Source organism: Cydia splendana, chromosome 10 (assembly GCF_910591565.1).
Source record: "Cydia splendana chromosome 10, ilCydSple1.2, whole genome shotgun sequence".
NCBI classification, from domain to species: Eukaryota; Metazoa; Arthropoda; class Insecta; order Lepidoptera; family Tortricidae; genus Cydia; species Cydia splendana.
In genome coordinates this window covers 5359335-5385951 of record NC_085969.1, presented here as the reverse complement: position 1 = coordinate 5385951, position 26617 = coordinate 5359335, and the positions used below count along the sequence as shown (strand labels likewise).

General features: G+C 36.7%; 2 protein-coding genes across 2 annotated transcripts in view; one reads left to right on the top strand and one right to left on the bottom strand.

Moving 5' to 3' along the window:
- The window catches only part of LOC134794156 (mucin-2), an 86896-nt gene extending 68162 nt beyond the window's left edge, over window positions 1-18734 (top strand). Inside the window, exons 3-5 of the mRNA XM_063765869.1 lie at window positions 12614-12698; window positions 13827-17118; window positions 17582-18734. Of these exons, the coding sequence (XP_063621939.1) occupies window positions 12640-12698; window positions 13827-17118; window positions 17582-18412 (4182 nt within the window). The 5' untranslated portion in view covers window positions 12614-12639 and the 3' untranslated portion in view covers window positions 18413-18734. The remainder of the gene's footprint in view (window positions 1-12613; window positions 12699-13826; window positions 17119-17581) is intronic.
- A 127-nt stretch (window positions 18735-18861) lies between these two features.
- Window positions 18862-26385, bottom strand: LOC134794196 (uncharacterized). The gene is made up of 5 exons (XM_063765939.1): window positions 26253-26385; window positions 25619-25687; window positions 24457-24585; window positions 23335-23574; window positions 18862-19136 (listed from the first exon to the last, which is right to left on the bottom strand). Exons 1-5 carry the CDS (start codon window positions 26298-26300, stop codon window positions 19056-19058), a joined length of 567 nt encoding a protein of 188 aa, XP_063622009.1. The 5' UTR covers window positions 26301-26385; the 3' UTR covers window positions 18862-19055.
- Between the last annotated feature and the right edge of the window lie 232 nt (window positions 26386-26617).

Below are 26617 nucleotides of genomic sequence, written 5' to 3'. Positions count from 1 at the left end.
AGCTGGCCAACTTTATTGTCACGCGTGCAACAGAGTATTTACAGAGACAACAGAGCAAGTTCCGCCTGGCAAGCCACATTAGGGCTCACGTTAGACAACGTTCATAATGTTTATTTAGGGTCGCAGTCATCGAAAACGATATTTTACCGAACATTTTACCTGTAGGTACGTAAATCAAGCTGCTGTGTTGTACTAACATTTCTCGTACAATCTATTAGATAAATATTATAGTTCGCGTCAACAGCATCCGCTAACTCAGTTAGGTGTAACTCGGACCCAACTGTCTGGGGTCTTGTTTGTTCTATTCATCGAGCCATACCGCGCAGTATAATATCGTTCGTTCTAGAACTAGTACCTATACTAGACTTCTGTTCACAACTCACAGGGGAGACGGGGTAAAACGTGTAGCTAACGATTATTTTTGTAGGAAATCAAGAAAACGCAATGGAAAACATTGGAAAATTAAACGTTTTATTTAAGTTAAATTATTTTAGAATATTTTCTTTCATATGCACATGTGTTCTGTTGCTATTAAATTCTTTACGCTTTTCTTTTTTGTTATTTTATCAACACATAATTATCGTAATAAAACCCTTTAAAAATCAATATACCTAAGAACTACAATTTTGGGTTAGCCCCTCTTAGGAAACAAGACAAAGAGCGATCATCCATTCGTAAAATAAAATGGTTCATTTCTAATCCTCTGCTTTGACCGAAGTCTAATTGGTAGAAATGCCTTATATCATTAAGTCTACCTTTTGTACGATTGTTTTTTTCTTTTGTACAGTAAATATTAAATAATTAAATAAATCCTAAACTATTTCAGTGTTAATCCATGAACTATCTTGTCTGGTGATCGTGCCGAACTGCCGAGGCCGATGATACCTAACATACTACGTGCTTCGATAGACCACTCTCGATATGCTTAAGCGGCGCTTCTTATCTTATTAATCTTTCTTCCTAAGCATATCACGTCTGCTTTTGAGCTAAATAATGAAAGGCATGCAACATCTTGAGTCTATAAGATAATTAAGTACCTAAGCTGAAACTTTTACGTATTTGTATATTAGGGACATATGTTTAATTTGAAAAGTTCTGTAGGTAAAGTTAATTCATTAAAAATATCACATAAGTAAACAAACACGTAAGAATTACGTTATATCAATAACAGTTATACATATTCGAGCAGTTCAATACTGTCTGACTGAGTTTACAAGTCTAAAAGTTGAAAAATTCAACTCTACCACCAAGTGGATAGAACGACAAATTCTAACTGTTCGAACTGACGGTGTCTAGGCAAACACAGTGATTATCATTTTTCCCGCAAATAACGAGACTATTAGCCCGGCCGACGACCTAGCCATGTAACTATCGTGTACCGAGTCTACCGCTCAAGAAAACCAGTCTTACATATGATCTGTAACATAATTATTCTATCTGTTTACGTTGACGCGCGACCGTTGATTGTCCTTCGGTAAGCGGTGGAATTTAACTGACGCCCGCCCGTGACGTTTTATTGCACAGTCACCAAGTAGCCAAGAAGCTCAAAAGTATCTGAACATGCACTTTAAATTCTTGCTAATAAAGGCATTGTTAAGATATGAACAATTTGGAAGCTCCGATATATCTGACGGCGACTGTAAAGGCGTAGTATTTTATATTGTTAAGGCGGTTAAATGCTTAAAAGTGAACCGGTGTTACTGTAAACACAAGATCTGAAACGAGATTCCTTAATTAGACTGCGCAGTTTTAAGTCCTAATGGCATGGCATCTTCTTAAACTGGAAAGTATGTAAAGACGAACGCAGTTTTATCTCAATTCGTACTCTTTAACGAGTGATCGATGAGAATAAGATCAGCATCGGACTTGCTATTTCCTTCTGCTCACTGCACGGATATTATGGTCGTGTATGTCTACGTGACAGCTTGATAGAAATAGCGTCCGTTTCTTTCAATCACGTGGTGTTAAAAAGTGACACTTATTTTATCACGTGGATAAAGCCATCCATATTTCGCCTGCTAGTTTGCCTGAGGTTCCGATTCGGTGTTCGATTGGAATACCTATTTGTATAGAGATACGACCTTTTGGTTTTATGTCGTGAGTACCGTTCTTTCAGCGGGGTTACGTTTGTCTAGGGCAGCGGTCGGCAACCAGCGTGCAGCGGCCCCCGAACCTCTCACTTGCGGCCCGCGAGCCTCCCTATTTTGTATGTAATATTGACAAATGACAATGTCTGATAAAGTCATAAATATTAACAAAATGCGGCCCGTGTCCACTTCGTTAACTGCTATGTGGCCCTTGGTTGCTAAAAGGTTGCCGACCGCTGGTCTAGGGTTTTGAGGCTTTCTTCAAAGTAGTTTAGTAGACGTTAAGTGCTTTATGACTTATGACAAAGTTGCATAGTAAAGGCAGACTTTTAAGCACGATGCCATCCAAGCATGCTTACTTCTTATTCGCTTTTAGACTTAATAAATGTAATATGTACTCTTTATACATATGTAAAAGCTTACTGACATTTTGTAATGTAGATACCTAGGTACAGTAGGTACTCTCAATAAGTACCTTCGCGTGCAGGTGCCGTATTTGGGAGAAATAATGGGAATGACGAAACATATACTTTAGAGAATTTGTTTAGCTTTTTACATTTCATTTCAAAATTGTGGGTTGTCAAATTGATTAGTATAGCAATATCTCATCGCCCATGAAACGTAACTAATATATCTTCATTTTATGTAATATCTATACCAAATCACAGTCCAAATTGATACAAAAAGCATCCTACTTCCCACGTGTTTGCTTGTGTGCGTGCCGTCACGCGAGTATCGAGATAGACCATCTTTTTTGTTCAAGTACGAGTGGGACTTGCAAGCCTAGGGTTCCATAAGTAGTGCATAATTATTTTCCATCATATTTTCACGGAAACGTACCTACGAACGTGTCTTGCTATTTCAGTCAGTCTCGGTACAAAAAGTACTGAGATTGACTGAACATGACAAATACGAACGTTTCCGAGAAAGTACGATGGAAAACAATTATGCACACATACGTAGCAACGTAGGGTGAAGCTGGGACTAATTTGGAATTAGGTAAATACTTACCTACTTATACTTACGATTTATACAAGTATAATAAGCTAATGTTATTACCTTTTTTTACTGATTTATACAAAATATATTATATAGCTCCTCGCAACGGGAGAAATTAGTCTTTTACTCTATGATTATACAAAATGAATTTCCATTTTTTTCGTGAAAAAACCAGAACTTGAGACAACACTTTACCACAATACAGAAAAAACGAAATCCCAGATAAAATACATTATAATTTAAATAAATTGAAGTTCGATTTGCTTACTATAATGCTTCAAAATAGATGCGATGTTTCATTAGGTATTCAATCGAAAGTCAGATATGCAAACGGAATTAATTTTAACTACTAACCTCAGTTAGGTCAACTTACATTTCAAATTTAATTCAAATATACCTTATACATAGTTTTTTAGATAAATGGCTTTGACTTACGAACAGACGGACGGACGCACAGATAGATCTGACGATGTTTGCTATTTTGGCTACGGAACTCTAAAAGCGATCTATAGGAGCGACGAAATTGCATCAGTTTATGATTATGATTACACGTGACGTATTGTGTTGCGCCTGACAATGATTAATTAAGCGTGGCTTGAATTCTAATTAGGTACGGCGCTAACTTGGATTTATGGCCTAATGTCTATAAGTCTATGGTCTTAACTATAAACCTAAATGTTTATGATTTTAAATTATTGGCGCTTATATGTGGCCGTAAAAGTAATTATAGCTGGGGAGCCGACGATGCTAAATGTGTAGTTACTCGAGCGTCGTACAGAGCTATTGGAATCGAAATATTAGATGAAAAGAAGAAAAAAAAACTATATAAAGTTTTTTTTCCAGCGAGCAGGAAAGCGTCTACAATTTTTTTTTAAATTTCGGGAGGTTGGTGGAGGGTTAAAAAATCGTTAAGCAGTTTGTGGATTTGGTCGTTTTTGTCCAAGTTAATGCTATATTTTTTCTATAACTTAATATAACACTTATTTGTAGGCATGTTCTTAATCTGACGAACGCAAGTTTGACGCCTAATCTTTACATTGTAACCGTCAGATTAAGGAAATCCGTACAAATAATTATCAGATTTAGTAATAGCACAAATATAGCGTTAATTTGGACTAATATGAACAAATCCACAATCTGCTTAACAATTTGTTGAACCCCCCCACCAACCAATGGCTCAACATATACGGCTAAAAGGGGTAAAGGTAGACTACACGGGGTAGCAAGATATCACTCATATCTTAATCTGACGCGCTCGAGTAACTACCAAAATCCCCTCTTGGGCTACCCTACTATTACATGATAACTGTATTTTAGGTATGATAAATGAATGAAATAAAATTTTTATTTATCTGTATTGGTACAGCATAGGTAATTTTTAACAATTAAATAGGTGCCCGATTCGGATTTTGAAATATACATCTATTAGACATCTTTTAGACATCACCAAGATACGATAACGATATGTTTAAGATCTAACCTGTTAAATTTGACATTTGCGCGATTCTGGAGATACTGTTGTACTGTTGAACGATTTCCACAGGATATGACTTAGAGATCCAATTCACATCTAATAGATATCTAACACTATCTGACGTAAAAGTGACACTGGTTGCCCGAATTGAGCTGCAAAAGAGAACTAGTTGAAATCTAAACTATAACGTATCTAGAATGGAACTAGTATGTGTCGTATCTTGTGAATATCTTGAAGTTCGAATTCGGCAGTAGTTTTTTACAAAAACATTTTTTGACTTACACATTTTAATGTTTCTTTAACAAACTTAAATATTATTTAAAAAATACAAAAAATGTAGGCACTCAATTAAACCTTATTTTAACGATGTTGCTATGTAGATAACTTCCCGTTTATCATGACAAAATAGCAGTATTACGATGAAATTGCTTACAAAGTGTAAAAATTACAGCATAAAAGTTACAAATGAGCGTTATTCTCGTTTAGCCGGTCATTCACTCTAATTAGCTGCAAACACGCGAACGAATTAGTTATTAAATCGTTCGCAACTTGATTGAGAAGATTTTGAGCCACTAATTTATCTTGGAGCAAGATAAGCGGAACGTTAAAAAAAAACTTGAAAATTTTACATTTTGTAGGAAGGTATAGGCTGTTTTACGAAAGCGAGTGTAGATTTTAAATGAATAATTTTCCAGTGAAATTTCTTATAAATCAATTTAATTATATGTACTTAATCTAATTACACATGAACTGAATTTGTAGTATCACATACCAAATTCTTCTCTTATATTCCCGAATGATCTGAAAATGTCCATAACAATGATAAGACAAAGCCATCTTTATTATCTCCGTCCCCGGAGTGTGCGCTATCAGCGATGTAATTGCCACCATTTTGAAGCAGCCCTCTATTCCCAAATCGCATAATTATCGTAAATCCCCCCCCCCCCCCGAACTTTGGTCCAATCATAATTAAATACATAAAGGAACACGGTAACATTAGATAACTTACCTAATGTTACCGCCGTGTTGCAGTGTTGCTCCACAAAAGTTAACTGCGTTGTTGATGCAAATTTACCGCTTCAAATATCGGTTTATTAGACAGTGAGAATTAAGTATTCTACGTTCCGCTTCAAAAGTGACAAACTAACGCCAAGTTTTATTCCTGACTCTAATAATTATAATTCTTGCTGCGTCTTACTTGATTTAGTTTAGGTTCTTCGTTAATAAGTTCCCATAACTTGGACTTAACTAAATTTTCCTTGAGATAAAACTTTCTTACTCGACCTTTATTAGAAGTTTGTTGGGTAATGAGGATTTATTAGAATAATAAGTCTAATAAGCCAAGTATCTCATATATCAAATACTTTTTCTGGTTTATTTGTGGATTGGACATTACACACACCTACATTTAAACTGTGTAATGTATTTAGACACTCATTTTATATATTACTTACTTTAGTTGGTCAACTTTCACCTAATTTCATAAATAGCTCTAAATAAATAATAGTTTATTTATCTTAAAATTATACAAAAATATACCTATATGATTGATATTTGTACAATGGATCCAAAAACATTTTTTTTTATGTTACACGTCCGTATTTAGGTTTACGACATACAAATTTTCAAATAATTTAGAGCAAATTGGTTGTAACATTTAAACGGACAGATAAACACACAAGGTTCCTTTTTTGAGATATGAAACCCAATATCTATATATATAATCATCATTTCAATTATTTAACGTATTCTCAGAGTATGGGGACTATAGCCCAAACCCTCCCATGCTTGAGAGGAGGCCTGTGCCCAGCAGTGGGACGTTTATAGGCTAAATTATTATACAGGGTGACCTTAGCCATTGGACAAACCCTGAAATACCACGTAGGGTTAGGGCCACCCCACATCTGGCGTCTTTCGGGCGTCGGCGTCGGTCAGCGCTATGGAAAATGACGTCGCTGCGCAGTTGCGTCGACGTTGCGTCGAGCAGGGCCATAGAGTTGTAGACGCCGACGAGACGCCGACGCTCGAAAGACGCTAGATGTGGGGTGGCCCTTACTTCTCAGAAATGCTCTAACGGTAATATTTTTTTTAATTAGAACAAAAGATAAAAAAATCAATTATCAAACAAAAGTTATTTCCATTAATCGACAACAAAAAGAAACATACTGTATTAAGCAGCGGCAGTGCTTTTGACAAATTGTTTGAAAATGTGCGGCAATGATGACATTTGCTAAAAGTCAGAATCTTACTATAATGTCATAAATAAAAAAGATAATCAAAACGGTCGATGAAGGTTTCATACTATTTATTACCTCAGGAGCTACTAACACATACAGGTTGCTCCAAAGTAAAAAAATCGTAATTTGTTAATTTCTTCGTAACCGCTACACCGATTGTTATGATACTTTGTATACTGGTTCTAAATACCCTAATGCATTTGTACTTTTCGGCTTTATCCAATGGCTAGGGACACCCTGTATAATTATTATTCTCAGTGTACCATCCCTATATCTATCTTTAAAAATCTTTTTTATTTATAATTATTAGACAGTATATAAGTATTAAAATGCAGAGAACCATTCCAATTTACTCGTTTTGCAAACTTTTACAGGCTACTTTACATCCACTTCATCCGGAGGATTGACTTAGAAGTTTCAGTTTCAAATTAAGAAAGATCTATTTGCTAGTAATTACCTAAGTTTTTTGATTGATGGTGGAGACATTTAAGAATAAAGATCTTTCAAAACGAATATCTTGAAGAAAAAAAAATGGTTGTCTGTAAAGTCGGTTTACGGACGATAATTTTGCGTGATAACGTCATAAGAAAACGTAGCCGTAACGTTACCATGGAGATTTGTCTACAACGTTACCATGGAGATCTGTCCACAACGTGACATTTTGTTGTGCATGCTTACGGTGTTCATTTTGCTTATTATATTGTAGCAGACGTCAAACTACGGAACTCTACACACTGAGCATGGCCCGACATGGTTTTGGCGAATTTTTTTTTTACATACCTACTTAACAATTTAAAACATAATATACTCAATCAATGCCTGGCCTGAACGCAAATAATTTAAATCATCTGCCTCCACAATAAGTTACATACTTACTTACATAAAATTACTTAGTTACCTAAATAAAATTACAAGTGTAAAAACCTTAAATATATTGAGTACTGTACGTGTACAGTTAGGAGCACAAGTGGTTCTCACAAGCAAACCATGTGCAAAATAATGCTCTTATTCTATTTACATGAAATTTAATTTCATATCATTTTTAAACGCTTCTGCTGCTGGCATGTAACGTAGTAGTAAGTACCTACTTGGTAAGTAGCACTCATATCTGTAACAGGCTTACGCTTGTTTGCCACCGCCGTGAAACCTATGAACCTAATTACTAGTACATTATCAACTTATTTTAAGCCCCTATGTCAGTGAACCGAAAAAGCACCTTTATTCTTACAAAGATATTTGTATAATTCCAAACACGTAGGTATCCAGCCTACTGCGACAACGCTCCATTTGCCAGAGAATTAGGAAATGTTGGCACAAAACCGCTCTCTACAGACTCCACAAACTTCTAACTCAATTTAAGAACGAGACTTTACCCCAAATATGTTAAGCGTTCAGGCAAAAGTTAGCCTTTAAAACACTCTTCAAAGCATATGGGCTTTTATGAACACCATTACCCTAACTTTGCTTTTTAAGGACATTATGAGACTCGTTGTCAAACTTGAGTGAAATTAAAGTTGGAACAATGAGAAATCTTAAGTAATCCTAAGTAAGACTACACAGATGCCGCGCATTAAAGCGTAAACCATAAACGTAAACTTATGAAGAGTGCGAGGTCACCATACAACTTATTTATAAAGTGCAATTTTACATTGTTAAATGTTAAGCCGCGAGCAGCGCTGTTGAGTTGCATTGCCTCCTACAACATAATACATGACAAGTCCCTCATCAATTTAATTGATAAAATAAGTGACGTATGTCACCGCATTACTGCCGCTAGTATGACGTTAATTCCGTTACTCTTCAAGGAAATTTACAGATATAGCGGCGGCGACAAAGACGCTGTAGCTGCAGACTTCCCAACGTCACCTTAATCTAGCTAGCTGCTAAAAACCTTAAAGGTGACTTTCGGGTGGCAACTGCAGCTGCATTCCTGCTATTGCGGCATTAAGGTGACAGTTCATTTCCAACGACAGTAGCACTACCATAGTAAATTTCCATAGTAAAATGAAAGGTAGTGCAGCTTTCGTTGGAATCCCTGTCAATCCCTTTGATAAAATGAGTGACGTCACTCATGCCATCCCAATGTCACCATAAATGCTCCATCTTATAGTCGAGGTGATCTGTGAATACGGGCTACAAGTTTCCCGCAAAGTTCGTAAGTCTATTCCTTATACTCTCGAGGCTTATGAGGCAGTTTCGTATCGTTAGCACTTTGAAATTCCCTCTGTTGTAATTTTGCAGAAATATCCGAAGTTGTGGGTTAAGATTTACTGAGTAAAAGTTATGGAAGTTAAACACACTGAAGCGTAGAATCGTAGATACTTTTATTCGTAATACTTGTTTAACAAAATTGCTGCCCACTGCGTTACTGCAGTAAATATCAGAATCGATGTTAATGCTTGGATTTTATCACCAACAGATCTCAAAAGGCATTAATCGGCGAGTCAAACTCGAAAATATGACCTAAAGTGTCACAGAGTCATAAAGTCTGTGCATTCTCAGTCAAAAACTCGTGTCATCATTTCTTACGACCCAGATCTAGATTACATCACATCATGTCAGTGTCAATCACCGGCGGAGGCTCCGACGTAATTATCTCACGATTACAGCGCATCGACTCCTGCGCAAGTGAGCACTCCATTTAATGCGCTTGCGCTGGCGAGTCGTTTTCGCGCAAACCAGTCAAGAGTGACCTCGAGAGGTTTTTTGTCGAGAAGCTGCTTTTTGAGATAGACGGAAATCGCTTTGCATGGTAGTAGTCTAAATAATCGATTTTTAATGAGATTAGTAACAGCTCAATACATACATACATATTTTTGAGAGATTATAGAAAAAAGGTAGGTACAGGTACGAAACTTGATGCGTTTTTGCATAAAAATGTGAATTTATGGGGTTATTTCTACACAAAATCAACGGATATTTTGATGATTAATAGAAGCAACAGGCGACTCTGATTTTTCATACTAAATTAATAAGGTAGCTTTGTGACAATCCATACGAAATCTATGTAAAAAAGCTATAATAAATGGAAAAAAAAGTTTGTAAATTTCCGTGATACTCGGTAAAAAGAATATTTTATTAAAATATATGATATATGTAGATGTTTTTCTGAGAACACCCATACCTGTAGGTACATGCGACTAGGTAAGCATCAGAAATAACACTCTGCGCATAACGGCTTGCGTCAGGTGATTGCGGGGACTCATCCGACCGTGCTATGTGGTTGCTTACAACGCATACAAGTGTCAAGTTTGCCATTTGTCTACCTATCCCATACAACTTTGTACCAACCTCATTTCTACATTCTTGAACATAAAATTTCAAAGTTATTTTGCATTGTTGTAAGCCGTTTCAAAGCAAGTTTTGCAGGCTAAATAAATCCTACGTTACGTTTCCGTCTGTGAAGTTTAATGAAGTTTAATACACTATTATACTGTCCTGCGCATCGTTATTATTATTATTATTATTTCTTTATTTCAGATAAATTTTATCCATAGAATTGTTAGTTTGGCTTTTGACTACGTTAATTACTTACTACTACTACTACATTAAATAACTATTTAATTATTATTAGGTCAACCCAAAATTTCAGGAAGGTACAATCCTCCCTCTCTGCTATGACCTTAAGTATACTGTTGTGACTGCCCCGCACCCGACACAACAGAGACGCTATTCGTTTACGCCGGATGGCATAGAAGTCATCAGTTCGTTCCGCGGCGAACATCCCTGAAGCGCTGCAGTAACGGGGCAGTCCCAACAGCATCCTGAAGGCGTCGTTATATTGGATTCGGAGGGCGTTGTATGCATTTTGAGTATAGTTGACCCATAGACTGCTCGTGTAAAATACTTGACAGTACGCCTTGAAAAGGGTAATTTTGACTTGTTTCGAGCAGCGAGCAAATCTACGGGTCAACATTTTACTCCGCACCGCCAGCGCCCTCCTTTCCCTTTCAATGTCGAGGTCATCTTTCAAATTTTCACACAGGATGTATCCCAAGTATTTAAATTGTGTAACTCTTTCCAAGTGATTTACCATTCAGTTGTATTTTATGGTACACATTGGGATTCATCCTGTGTACGGCTATCCCGTTTATGATGCCATAACCATCTCCGGGATTAAAATCATAAATTTCCATATTAAGCACTTGGTCTTTCACCTGTTTTAATATCCTTACATAATTTAACTCACTAAGTTGATTGACCTAAATTCCCGGCTGGTCGGATGTCAGGTGTCCCACATATTTGTCGGTAAACAACTTGTCAAAATACAACGGAACTTGCGGTTCACAGCGTGGGGTCAAATAAATGAGTCTGCACAAAATACCGGAGTGTTACAAAGAAAACTAAGTCCATCACCTCCCGCAGTGCCCTTTAGACGTAACTATACAAGCAAAAGAAGCAATGTAAAATGAACAAAAAGAATTGTGTGTTGAGTCAACAGCCGGCAAGAAACTAGTAGTTCTAGTTCTCGTGACAATGACCGTGCCGCGACTGGTCCGACAGGTTTATTTACACTTTTTGTTTGCGATTGGCGATTATAATTGCCATGTTTTGTGTAAAAAACCTTTTTATGAGCTAACTTTCTTTTCTTTTGTCGTTTAAACGTGAACCAAATTCACTGTATCTGCGCTTCGAGTTTTTGACGCTCTTTATCTGGACATAAAATTTTGTTTGCGTGATCTGTTATTACTGGTGGTCAAATTTATCTTACGTGACCAGTGACCAGCCCACTTTGGGCGTTTATAACTGTGGTTTTGTATCGAGGCAAATCTTGAATCTAAAAACGCGTCTTCTGTAGCTATCCTATTTTGATTCATATCAATTTTATCTTACATAAAATATTGCATAAGCAATAACTAAAGAAGTTTATTGTATTGAGAAGGAAGTATTTGCAGTTAGGTCTTTCATAATACGCGACACCATAATAGACGCTCAGTTCAATTATTGATCGATTTTGGTCAAGTTTATTCTGGGTGCTCAGACTAGTTGTAAAGTGTAGATTTATGCATCGTGTTGTAGACAAATTAATTACAGATGTATACAGTTGAATAATGCATGGAGTAATTTGGACTTCTGAACTAGGTGGCGTTATACTGTATCCTATATTTTGCAGTACCTAATGAAATTGTCAAGCGGTAACGTTTGACAAGATATAAGTATACAGCTATATTTTATGTTCATTTGCTAAAATGACTACTTAAAATAATTAATAGTTTCTTTTTGCACATCTCACAAGTATGCTAAAACTTCTTAAAAAGATACCGCAAGGAGAACAAAAGCACGTAAGGTAAAATATGCTGTTTCACTCTGAACTTGCAATGTTCATTTGTTATTCACTGTTGCACCGCAGGTAGGAAAATTCAATTGTTAGGTATTCTTTATGTTGTACTTTTTATATTTATTAGCTTCTACGTGGAATGTATTTCATTCGTAGTTTATTTGAAAGATGAAGCACACTTAAGTTTAATACCTCTATACAAATCAAGTATTTTTCTTATATTTATTATTGTAAAATATGTTATAAGTAGATTAAACACGCATGGTTTGAATCTGTTTTGACTTTTGAATATAACGAATATCAAAATCGCACGCCAAATTACAAACAGAGCGGAACAATGTTTTAACTACAAATAACAAATATGCTCTTCTCAGTCGATTGTTGACACTGGCCTGGTCCCATTTTAGAGAAGCTATATAAAACTTTGGTCTCTAACCGTTTTTTAGTTTTCCGTACAAAACTTTGTTCACGGAACACTTATGGGATCACTTCGGGCTTGCAAATTAGTTAAATTGCGTTTTTTTTTTCTTAATTTCAGGGTCTTCGAGTGTATGGGCGGACGAGATGCGTGCGACACTGTGTGTGCTGCTTGCAGCCACCTGCGTATTGGGTGATGAAAGCAGGTATGTTAACTGCGCTTCATGTGGATCTGAAGTGGATAACCTCGGTCACCACGGGCTCGCCTGCTCTTCGGGTGCCGGCCGCCTGTCTCGCCATTACGCCCTCAATGACATCCTGAGAAGGGTGCCCGTCAGTGCCGGCGTTCCCGCCGCCCTGGAGCCCCAAATAGTGCGGAACGACGGTAAGCGCCCTGATTCCCTGGAAGATGGGTCGTGCGTTGGTATGGGACGCTACTTGCGCTGACACGGTAGCGGCGTCCTACGTCCCATCGACCAGCAGGCGTGCTGGCGCGGCGGCGGACACTCGGGAGCGTCAAAAGGTAGCTAAACACAGCTGTCTCGGCGCTCAATACGAATTCGTCGCATTTGGCGTCGAGACGCTTGGTTCGTGGGGCAGAGGTGCACAGATGCTCCATAAGGCGCTCGGGAAACGGCTGAGGGAGGCAACGGGCGACCCCCGCGCGGGCAGCTTTCTCGCGCAGAGAATTGCCAACGCAATCCAGCGCGGGAACGCTGCCTGCGTGTTGGGCACCCTCCTGAGGGCACCAAATTTTGATAGATATTTTTAATTTTTAGTTTTAGTTCATTTAATTGTAGTTAGTTTTAGTTTTATATTCCTGTTTATGTCTTTTAGTAATTTATATTAATAAATTCTATTTAGGTATGTTAATATTTTTTCCATATTTCAATTTAAAAAAAGATACGTCACTCTTTTTATAAAACCACTGTATGATGCCAAAGTTGTAATTACTTAGAATTAGTTGTTTTATGGGAAATCTAGATTTAGTTGGTGGTATGATACTTATAGGTGACTTTTCCCCTAATTTTGTTCACCTAGCACTAGTTCTAATCTAGTTATATTTCTGACTAGCTCTTATTTACTGGATTAGAATACAATACAGAACTTTGTTTCATTGTGAACATTTTAATAAAATTTGTTATAGCTTAAAAGTTTAAGTCACTTAAATAGATGAAAAATATTAGACAGCGGAACCCCGAAAACGAGCAAACTTCTATATTTAGGCTAATGAACGTCCATTAGTAATGCTGAAAATAAATGAGACGTCCAGACTACCACTTTTTGCCGTAATTTATACTTAGATATTAATACTTTTTTTATATGTATTTCAGGGGCTCCAAACGTCCATACATCGCCGACGCGGTTGGCAATACTTTGCCACCGCCATCAAATGGGCCAGCGACTGTCGGCAGCCCTGTCAACCTCCTAACCCCAGACCGCTATGAGTTCTACACTTTCGACGAATCCGGAGAACTGGTTAAACGACTCATGACTTTACAAGAAATCCAAGCCATAGTTGCGGCTGGTGAAGAAGCGGAAGGACTTGTTACGTTTGCTAATGATAATCAACCGACGATTGCATTCAATTTCAGTCAACCGCCTTACACTAAAGTTCATAGCGTTGTCACTAATGTGCAGAATGTACTCAAGGCTCAAATGGAAGCTCATAAAAATAATCCACAGTTGAATCCTACTTTGGACACACCTGATGTATCTGATTCTTGGAGTCTTATTTTACCATCAATCTTTGGAAACACTGGAGTGGATATCGTACCAGACAAGACTTCTGCATCTTTTACCACCCCAGAAACAGAAACAATTGAGTTCGACCGTATTAACTTTGATGACAATATTAGCAAGGAAGGAAGTAATCCGATCGGAAGTTCCACTACAGTACAACATGTTGCAAAGCCATCAATAACGGAAAAAGTTTCGTCTACTACTGAACTGCTTAAAGAAGCTCCAACAACTGCTAAAACTACTTCTAAAACAACTACCACAACGACAACCACTACTACGCCTTTACCTACTACTACTACAACTACAACGCCTAAACCTACTACAACAACTACAACTACTAACAAACCCACCACTACTACAACTACTACAACAACTACCACAACTACTCCTAAACCTACAACCACAACCACAACTACTAGAAAACCTACCACTACTACTACTGTGAAACCTCGCACGACGCCTACTACTAGACGTACTACTACCACCACTACTCCTAGACCACGAACGACTATTTCAACTACAAAATTGACTACAACTTCTAAACCAACTACTAAAATTACTACAAAACCTACCACAGTTAAACCTATTTCTACCACTCGACGACAAGTTGCAACTTCAACTTTGAAAAACACAGAAAACCCTTCAACAAAAATTCAAACTAGCACACGCGCAACCTCTACTACAGAAAAAACTAGCCCTGTATATGAGAAGATTAGTACGTTCGTTCCAATTTCTACAGCAGCTTATGTAACTGAGAGATCTACACGAAAACCTACTCAGACGACTAAATTTGTAAGCACATCGGATAGTACTACAAAACGGCCAGTATCATCAACTTCAATGCTTCAACAATCAACTACTCTAGAGGCAAAAACGCAACCAACTATTACAACTTATAAACCAACAACAATAACAAGCACACCAGCACCAGTTTCATCTACTGTTAAAAGCACTGAACTTGAAACAGATGATTCTAGTACCATTACCACTCAATCTGTATCTCCTTCAACTGCAATCTCATCAACAGAATTTATGTCTGTTGACAACCAGCCACCGAAAACCATCAATGATAATGTTGAAGTTTCAGAAGACAATGATATTAAAGTCAATGAACCCATTATTCCTTTGTTTGATGTTGCACAAAGTATCAGTCAGATTGCATCAGACCTTGGAAGTGCCAACTACCAACCTATCCCAACAACAAGTGGTTTATTAGATACTACTCACGCTATGAATATGGATTTAGAAAGCAAAGAAAGTTTAGAATTGGACATCCCATCCGAGACTAAAAATGAGTCTCAAAATAAAACTACTGATGTTCAAAACGAAAATGATAATTTTGTCAAAATATCTACGATTAACCCCCACCAACAAAATAATAATTCGCCACCGGTAGTCAATGAAACCATAAATAAAGTAAGCAACACAGTAACAAAGACTACTGTTGGGCAAGAAACTACTACCACAACCTCAACTGAAACACCTATGGATCCTATTTTGTCAGAATCTATGGATGATTTATTGTCACAAGTTGTGAATCAGGCTCCTCAATCTATTGTTGATACTGAAAATAAAGTTCAGGAGTCGAATAAGATTTCGACAACAGAAAACTCTGTAGACACAACTACAATTCTTATTACTACTAAAACCGAGATTATTTCTCAAGATTCTACTAAAAACGAAATGTCTTCAACAACCGAACCAGCGCTGTTTGATACAACCATTAATCAAAATTTAATAAAGAATGAAACAAATGACGATGTCACTGAAAAAGGAGATGATAAAAAAGAATCTGAAACACAAAAAGAAAACATAATTAATACCAATAGTGTTTCTGCAACACAAAATGATTTAACAAAAATCTCTTCTTCTGATAGCAATGATAAACCATCAAAACCTCTAAATTCTCAGGAAATTCAAACTCTTAGTGCTGACAAACAGAATAATATAATTGCCGTTATAAATGCACCCAAATTGCCTGCAAAAGAACAAATTTCGCCAACAAGTACTGAAACTGTATCGCCACAAGAGGTTTCACATAAAACTAGCTCAGAAAATCAAAATACAGTAAATAATAAAGTTAAAGGTGGCCAAAAAGATGAAACGGTTTCACTCCCAAAGGTAGATGAATTCAAAAAGAAGATTCAAAAAGTCAATATTGACTACAAAGAAATAGCCAATGAAAGAAATAACTCTTGGAAGCTTATTTCAACAGTTGCACCGCCAAAAGCAAATGAGATACCGAAAGATAAATTTAAAACTGACGGTACTAACCCAGAGATCCCTGATAAAGATATAATTTTGGATGTATCTAAGGAAAATCAAGGACTGGAGGTGACCACAAAAGATTTAAGCGAAGATGTTGCACAGTTTACTGAACTTTGCAATGAGCTTGCTTTCCGGTATTGGAATGCTATCGCTGAAACCATTCCAAATAAGAGGAGTTTTGTTTTGTCTCCGTTTTCTATCACATCAATGTTGGCTATGATGTTCATGGGAGCAAGAGGCGCAACTTCGGGTGAAATGAACGAAATACTGAAACTTGATGACATGGTTACTTTTAATCCACACTTTACCCTAAAAAATATTTCAGATTCTATAGAAATGACACCTGAGTCTGGAGTTGCTATCTCCGCATTTATTAGAGAACTTTACAGCGACCGAAATAAAGGTCAAATTCTTACTTTTTACAAGGAACGGGCTCAGCATTTCTACAACGGTCATGTTGAAGAAATCAACTTCAAGTTGATTAGCGATATTATAAGAAGAAGGACGAATCTGTTGGTAAAGAGGTACACTTGGGGAAAAATAATTGAGTATATGAAAGCTAACACAATCACCATGCAACCTCCACTTGCTGCATTTTCAACTAATATTTTCGAGGTAAGTTGAATATGTTTTTTAAAAACTTTAAAAAAATGTCACATGATGTTGATCCTTCTCTGTGGTGCAACTGGTAATACTGTTGTTGGTCTACTTTTTTAAATAAAAAAGACTTTGAATTACATTGAATAACTGTTTATGGTGAAGTGATCCCAAGTAAATTTATGATAGAGTCTGAGCGGAAAAAGAAGAGTCGTGGGATGTATTGGGCCCCATACATTCCACGACTCTTCTCTTTCCGAACAGACTCTATTTATTCGACCTTATTGTAGAAATTTTAATCGGCTTATACAAAGAAGTACCTATTTTTATTTGCAAAAACACTTCTAATGATTGATGGCGTAAGAACATATTACTCCCGATTCTAGAGGATTCAATTACATAATATAATGGAATTACATTCAAACAAGTAAACAATATTCACAAACATATAAATTAACTAAATGTTAATTCTCAATTTCAGACTGACTGCACGGGCTCATCGGTAGAAGGCCGAGACGGTGAAATGTACTTCGTGGTCTCACCTAACGTGCGTCAACGTCGCCTGGTCCCTGTGCCAGCCGTTCTCTACAAGAAAGGTTTCCTCGCTGGCTACGATCCCGTTCTTGACGCCACTGCTGCAGCCCTTGGCAACACCAACTCAATAATCAGCACACTCTTCCTTATGCCAGGCCAGCAAGGCAACGTTGTCCACGCTGAAGATCTGGAACTACTGGAAAAACGATTACTAGACTCCAACCCAAGCACACCAGCGTGGAACCGCCTTCTCAGAACTTTATTACCGCGGATTGGATTGGAACTGCAGATCCCGCGTTTCTCCCACAAGTCAATCTTTAATGTATCTTCAACTCTTAAAAAGATGGGACTGAAGGACTTATTCGATGCCGACCACGCTGATTTGGGAGGTCTGAATGGCCCGTCTAAGGATCTTTACTTGTCGGACATGGTGCAAGCTACAACGTTTGTAACTTGTGGCGAAGGGATTATTGGTGAGCAACATCATATAGAAGAGTATCCTGACAGCATTGAATTAGCCAGAAGGCGTAGGACGTCTCGATGGGCGACGGGATGGGATGAGCCAAGGGATTACCAGAGAGCATTCCATGATCCCCATGACGTAGGAGATGCCATGAATCTGCCGCTACATTTGCGCCCAAGACAAGCTCGTCTCCCAGCAAGGAACGCCCAACCAGCGAGATTAAAGTTTGACCGGCCGTTCCTCTACTTTGTAAGACACAATCCATCTGGCATGATACTCTACGTCGGCCGGTACAATCCACGGCTTTTGCCTTGAAGTCGTCAAAAAGACTGTTAGCTTAGTTTAAAATATTAATTCCTCCAAGGAAAGTGATATGGGGATACTGAAGTGTAGAAAATATGAAAGCTATGAGCATTTACGTGACAGTATTACTTATAAGTGCATTGGTATGCAAGTGGCTTGCCAATTAGTACATGCATCTTGTACGGCTCTGTGTACCTTTCTCCTGATTTGGTAATTTAATGTGTATAAAATAGTGGTAACTGATATCAAGTTCAATGCCTGAATGTTGGTATTACAGCTCTTTAGTAAATAGTTTGTCGAGACGTCTCGTCAGAATTTTAGTTATGATTTTAGAATAAATAATGATGTTTTAATTATTAAAGGTGCCTTTATTTTTAAACCTTAAAAGAGTTAGACCAAGATAACTCTGCAACGATTTTGATAGCACACGCATTGTTATTTGTACGTAATAATTTCATAGAAGTTTGACGTTTAACACTTGCACTGCGTGTGCTATTAAAATCGTTACCTACAGACTTTTCTTGGTCTAACTCTATCAAATTTAAACCTTTATTAAAAATTACAACACAGGAATAAAATTAAACAAACTTAATTAGAGAGTTACTTATTGTTACAGGACCCATCTATAATATTTTCCGCCAGTAGTAGTTGTTGTTTATTGATAAAACTCGTGGCAGAGTTCGTAGAATTTCTTTACTTCCATGCAGTCTGGAGTTGGAATAATATTCGGACAGTTCTGAAAATAAACACTGCGTATCTAAAGTTGACGTTTGGATGGCAACTGAAGCTGCATTACTGCTGCGGCATTAACGCGAGCGCTATCACTGTCAATATCCTTGACAAAGCGAATTTAGACTAGAGGAATATTGTCAAAGTAAATTATATAGTCAGTACATTTACTGCCATCTTTCGACACAAATGACTAACACTTTTAGAACGCCATGTGTCTTTGATCCTTATTTTTTCACTGGTATGTGTTAAATTTGTATAATGTCAAAAAGTATCGCCATCTACTCGACGATAGGCCAAAGGTATGGTGCCATCTTTTCGAGCGATGGCGTCATACCTTTGGCCTACTCTCGAGTAGATGGCGATACTTTTTGACATTGTACAAAAACACATATTAACACATAACAAGTTTAACACGGTGTTCTGCCTTTTCGCAGAACTATTTTTGGCGGAATTTCATTTGCCAACCAACATTTCGCCGACGTTTCACTTTGACAACTAACGATTAGCAAATTTTTGTATGGCAACGTTTCAATTGGTAGAATTAATGTAAAGCAGATTATTATAACGCCTCTAAACTTTTGGGAGACTTATCATTTGTCAAATCTTTCACTTGGTCGAACAACTCTTGGACGAATAACGTTTCGTTGGAGCTACAGTTCGCTTTTCATACATTAGGCAAGTTACAAATAAGAAAAAGATACATACCAAACAATCAAAAATGGCCGAGTTGTTGTACTTTTTATAATGTATATTTTAATATTTGAAGCCAGTGGCAGCGAGCGAGCGAAGCAAGCGAGCAAGACCTTCCTGGGCAGATCCGACTTAGATATGGTAAGGTTAGAAGACTAAGGCGGGAGCTTTGCTCCCGCCTTAGTCTTCGAGGTTATTTTTTTTTCAACAACCCAAAAAACGTAATTACACAGCCACATTCGGGTCAAATATCTCGGCCATTTTTGATTTTAGAGGAAAGTTTATTAAGAAAAAAGTGATTATTTCAACAAAATCATGTAAATGATTCTAAGTGTTTTGAAACCCCTATGTTTTGTCAATTTCTCAAAAAAAAAATTAAAGTCCCAGAAATTTCATTCATTTTGTCAGACTGTACTGTACCAAAGGGGGGCCGCCCTTTGGTACAGTACAGTCTGACAAAATGAAACAATTGGTAAACAATAAACAACTAAGTGTCTGATTTCAGAGGTCTAAACACAACTGAATTCAGGAAGAAAATGACAAGCTTTCTGTTAGAACATTGTTTCTATAGTGTCAAGGAATATATTGAGCACAATAATGCAGATAATTAATATTATTTATTATAATCTAATTCAATATAAATTTTATGTAATGTAATGATAATCAAACAATGTAATGTGATGTATTGATAATAGTCCAATTGATGAAGTAATGAAATGTCCTATACAAACTTTAGAGTGTAATTTATTTTATCGTAATTGTTATTACATGTATTAAAATAAAATTCAATAATATAATTATTTTCTGTCTCGCATATGTGCAAGACTGAAAATTATTATTGTTAGGTAATATAAAATTTGCGCATCGTTTCAGTACGATAGAATACTGGACAATATTCTACAAGAACATCCTGTAACTATAATTAAGTATTCTTGCAAATAAATGATATTGATTGATTGATTGATTGATATATTATGCCAACTAAAACATTCTACGACATGAAAGTTGGCATTTTGAAAATTGGCATTATAAAACACAGACCAAACGTTTAGTTGGTAAGTGTGCGGTTGGCAAATGAAAAAAAAAGATTTGAAAAGTTGGGAAATTAAAATTCGGCGAAATAAAAATCCGCCAAACGTGAGTTGGGAAGTGATAATCGGCCATACCATTTTCGGCGATAAATAAGAGAACCGTTTAACACATAACACAGTAAAAAATAAGGATATAAGTCAAATGGCGTTCTAAAAGTGTTAAGTAATCATTTGTGTCAAAAGATGACAGTAAATGTACTGACTACATAATTTACTTTGACAATATTCCTCTATTTCAAATTGTCTTTGTCCTTGATAAAATAAGTGACGGATTGAACGTTCTTAATCGCGCTAATGCCGCTACAGCTGCTGTTGTCATTCGAATGCGATCTTAAGATAAGTAAGTATTACTGATTCACTTCCATTCACATACAACTAGGAAAATACAAGAAATGAATGGAAGGAATACTAATCCGTAGTTGCAAATGACGAAACCATACGACATAACGAAGATGAAACACTAATATTCTATCCAAAAAGTCCAGAAAATGCCCATATTTAAAATAAATTTCTCCAAACAATAGCTATAGTGTGACATAAAATAATAGAAATGAAATAAAATTGAACTAAAAAAATGCATTTAAGGTCAAAAATCTGACAGCTACGTAGAAAGTGGCGCCTTCATTTAATTTCTACTATTTTATGTCGTACTGTAAAAAATGATCGATAATAGGGGATATTACTGCAATTTTCTGATGCCAGAGTGCAGCACTACCGATTCAGTAAATTCATAGACTAACTTATACATACTGTGCCTTAAACTGTTTTTTGACAAGTTTTCACAGACAATAAAAAAATGACATTGATGCATCAAGCCGGTTTGTTAACAAGGGCCTACCGGTAAACGCGAAAATCGAAATTTAGTTATCTGCCTCTTTATCGCTCGAATATGCAAGAGTGATACCTAGAGAGATTACATAACGAAATTTCGATTTTTCTTGTTTCGCGGTAGGCCATGTGTCAATGTGGTTTGTTTACTGCAGGGGGGGGACACTAGGAATGTAGTTAACGTCAGTAAAGATACAGGCGACTTCTATATCTTGCTCCCGACAACATTAGTTGACTTCCGATTACACAAACTACGTCACCAGATGTCACTATAAAATTTATATAATTTTAGTGGCATTAATATTTAAATTAAAATAAATACGAATTAATATTTGTAATTATTATAATTTTCAATTAATTTTGCGACAAAATAAGAATTTTGTTAAAATGTGATTAATTATGCTGTTTGTTTATGCTGGCAACACATGCATAATCGCCAAGACCATGCCAAGACATGCAATTTTTTTGCTGTCACTGGAAGAGGGTACCTAAATTTAAAATATTTTAGTGATGGTTGAGCCATTTTATTCGTTATGATTCTGGAGGAAATTCGATTATAGCCCGAATGAAAACACATGCCCTGTTGTGAAAACCCCCAGAAAGTGCGTTGAGTTGTATCTCTGTTGCTCCGCCTTGTCGTTGAGAAGTAATTCCAGTTCTCTGCATTCGCTGATTTATGTGTTGTGTATTGTGTTTGTTATTTTGTGTTCTGTGTTATTTTCTTATTAACATGTATTTTCTTGTGTGTGAATGCTTTTTTGCCTCACGCTTTCTTTTCTATTGTTTACCTAAAATTGTACTTTCCTAGCGATAATGTGGTGTAAAACATGTATTACTCTCGGCAGCAAAGTTTGCTCGCTTCTCGTGACTCTGCAACGGTCAAGATTCCACTTTTTTAATCTCTCTATACTCTACTAATTTTGGAATATTTCGCATGTTTTGACCTCGATATAAGCACGAGAGGTAAAGAGAACAAGTTTACGAGTACACTTACTCTGTTGTCTCTGTTACTATTTTCCCTGCACTTATTTAATTACTTACGCTATCAACAAAATTAAAGCAATAAACATTTTACTTTAATATTCTGTTTTTTTATTCCATTATTGATAACATTAACCTTTTCCACATAATGTTAGGCCTACTTGGGCGGTTTACAAGTACACTTTTTGTTTATTTTCTTGTAAACAATTAAAGTTATTTGTTACAAGAAACCAAACAAAAATGGACTTGTAAACCGACCAAGTAGACCTAATATTATGTGGGACGAAAGTACACGTATGGATGCATATGTAGTTGTGCACGCACACATACATACTTAGTTTCGGGGGGCAATCAGAGATGGCGCTTTCAAATGAGTTTCCATAAAATGCTTCAAGAGGGCTCTCTTTACCTATATACTTACTTTACTCTTTGGTTTACTGTATGTGCCACAAAGGTGCCACCTACGCAGAGCTTTGCCTAAAGCCCCCTCCAGACTATGCGCGTGAATCGCGGCTTCGCGCCGCGATTCGCGCACGAGTGTGGAGCGGGCTTATTATACCCTATTCTTATCGACCGACTAAGAAAATATATTTTGATGATAAATATACTTACCACATTAATATAATTCCTGAGACAAGCATTAAAATCCTTGAACTCGCAAATAGGTATCGGTAAACTCATTCTGAAATTCTGCTTGCACTCAATCTTAGCCTTTAACATGACATCGATGAAATCTGGATTGAGTTCAACCCAGCTGGTCAAATGTTCGTAGTATTTTTCGATGGATAGTACTGTATTATCATCGTCTGACTTGAGATCGTATTTCGTTAGCATGCAATCCCAATAGCGACACTGTAATGGGACACGTTAGAATTTTCAGTAGGTTTTTTTATGATATGGGAGTCAAACGAGCAAAGGAATATGAACACATGTAAACAGTAAATTAAATATTATCAATTTCCATATAAATTCGTGTTCGCTGAACACCTACCATTCCGAAAGTCCTTGGAACTTGTAACGCCATCTACAACAATGATTAGGAACTGAGCTTTCTATTTTATAGTACGAGTTTTTGTTATTTCTATTATTGAATCTATCTTAATTTTACAATGCGGCACTTTGAGAAAGTCATCTTTTGCAATCATTATCATAACGGTAATATGGTTTTCATTAACTTTCATTTCCAAAACACCGAAGCCTTCGTAAACTTTTTTCAAAGGCCGGGTTTACTGTCGTTGAAAGCAAAGTGATTTCCAACGGAACACAGAGATGGCGCTACAGGTACCTAGGTAAATAAATTAATTCTTTGAGCGTAAGTAACGAGAACTTTCGTAAAATTAATAAACTCAAGCAAGCCGAGCCTTACTATATTAATGTAAACATTCACCAATCATAATGAGAAAAGTATTCATTCAAATTATTAATTGTTAACCTTAAAACTAGGGTTTGCAATCCGGATCCGAAATGTATGAAATTATCCGGATCTGGATCCGGATCCGCGGATATTCCCATACATTTCGGATCCGTCGTGCAAACCCTACTTAAAACGTTTGAATCCGCTCTTCCAAACAAGGATCTTATAAACGCGAAATCAAAAATACATAAAGTCACTTACAATTTCAATTTGTTAACACTCTTTAATGCAAAATAACTTGATGTTTGTTTTATAGCGAAATATTTTTAAGGATAAGTAATATGTATATTATATTACTTTATATTATAAAATATACTTACTCCAGTTCCCGAAAGTCTTTGGAGACCTGTAATATTGCCACGGTTTTCAAAATTGACCTGGAACACGGCGCCACAGCTCTTTGCTACATCTCGGTTGAAGAAAGGAGGCAATATGCAACATTGCTTATACTGTCAAGAAAGTACCAAATCAAAATTTAACTCCACTAACTTAGAGTTATTTATAAAAACAAACATAAAGAACAAAGATACAATTTTCTGGTCGTGTTTTGATTTCAGCTGTTTTAATACAAAACATATTTATGAAATGGGAGTTCGTATATTGCAATAAAAAAATCTACTATGACTAGCATACAGGCTAAAAAATAACTGCATTCCGGTTGCCAGCGAGGTTTTGGGATTATACTGAGCAACTTTTACTGTGGAGCCAACCCCTCAATCGCGAAAAAAAATTTGGCTGTGTCATACATTTTGGCTGGTCCATTTTCTATGGGAGGGTAAATTTTTTTTTCGCGATTTCGTGGTCGGTCCTATACTGAAAGTTGCTCAGTATAATCCCAAAACCGCCCTGGCAACGGGAATGCAGTTATTTTTTAGCCACCGTGTATACACGATGTGTAGGTATTCATATAGTAGAACACAATCTGGTATTTCTGATACAAAGATTTGTGTAACTACCCAACGAGAAGCAAACATCAGTGTAACCTGCGTTGAGAGGTAGGAAATAAATGTACCAAAAAAAAGTAAATCAAAAGTAACCTACCTATCATTAATTTAACTACTTATCAAGAGCCTGTGTCAGGCGTGGCTCACTCCGCGATTTCGTCACTTTGCTACAGTACGGTTACCATCAGTTTGTCACTGACATGACACAAACGCCGTAGAGAACGTAATTTACTTTCTATACATCTCGCTCGCACTCGCATATTAGTGCAAACGGGATGTATAGAAAGTAAATGACGTTCTACTACGACGTCGTTTATGTCAGTGACAAACTGATGGTAACCGTACAGGTAGCTAAAAGTACATCCGTTCCACACCAATTTTGGTGGCTAGCCATAAGCCGCGCGTGGCGCTGTCGCCACCTAGCGGTCATGTCTGTCCTAATCGTAACAGACGCGTTTTGTTAGAGAGTGAATCTTCTGTACGTAGTACTATTATTTATTCTGTGCCTGTGTCAATATCAAAAACCTTGTATAGTTACCATGTAGGGTTGTATATTGCAATGTTCTGTCCATTCTGCTCCATCTATTGGCTCTAATTGGCCATATACCTGAAAGTTTGATCTAACTTAATTATTGTGAGCATCATAAGTGAGCGTAACTTTTTTTTTTTCCATTTTTATATATTGTGACCTTTTTTGCCACTTTTGTGTTATTTCTACTCAGAACCACGAGCTCTTTCGATCCTAATGGGATAAAAAAATGTCCCAGAGTGTTTTTCCTATTGAGTTTTACCATTTCCCCATATACTTTGTATGGCGGTAACAAAAATGAAAGTTTGAAAAATGTATGGAAATTTTAGGACACTTTTTTTCTCCTATAAGGATGAAAAGGGCTCACAATCCTGACTGGAAATAACAGAAAAGTGGCAAAAAAGGTCACAATATATAAAAATGGCAAAAAATAAAATGTACCTATTAAAAACGAACGTTTTTCGACTTAAAATACGTCAGTGACCCGTTTTTAATACATTTAATACCTAAAAGAAACGCTCAAGTATTAGGAACATGATTTTTATTAACAAACTTACCCACATGAAGCTTCTATTATGACATAAATTTGAATAATGAACATTTCACATTACCTATCTAAACCCACAAATCGAACAACACTTACTTTTGTTGCGACAACCACTATCAAAAATATTATATTCACACTTTCCATTGGTTAAACAAAAAAATATCGAAAAAGCACTTTCTGGTCGGCACTCGTCACGGACTAAACTTAAATGCCACACGGGGAAACAATGCTTGAGCAATTCAATAACAATCGTATTGCAATGAAGACATTGTTTAGGAAACATAGATGGCTAAAGGAAAACTAGGTTCAAATTACCTAATCAGGAAAACTAACAAATGAATAGTTACATTTTTTCCTATGCCCAAAGGTTGAACCTAAGGATGAGATCGCTGTATACCTATAAAGTTTAGTTCTTCACTATGTAGGAAGAATACCTGATTCTTGATTATTATTATTCGTAC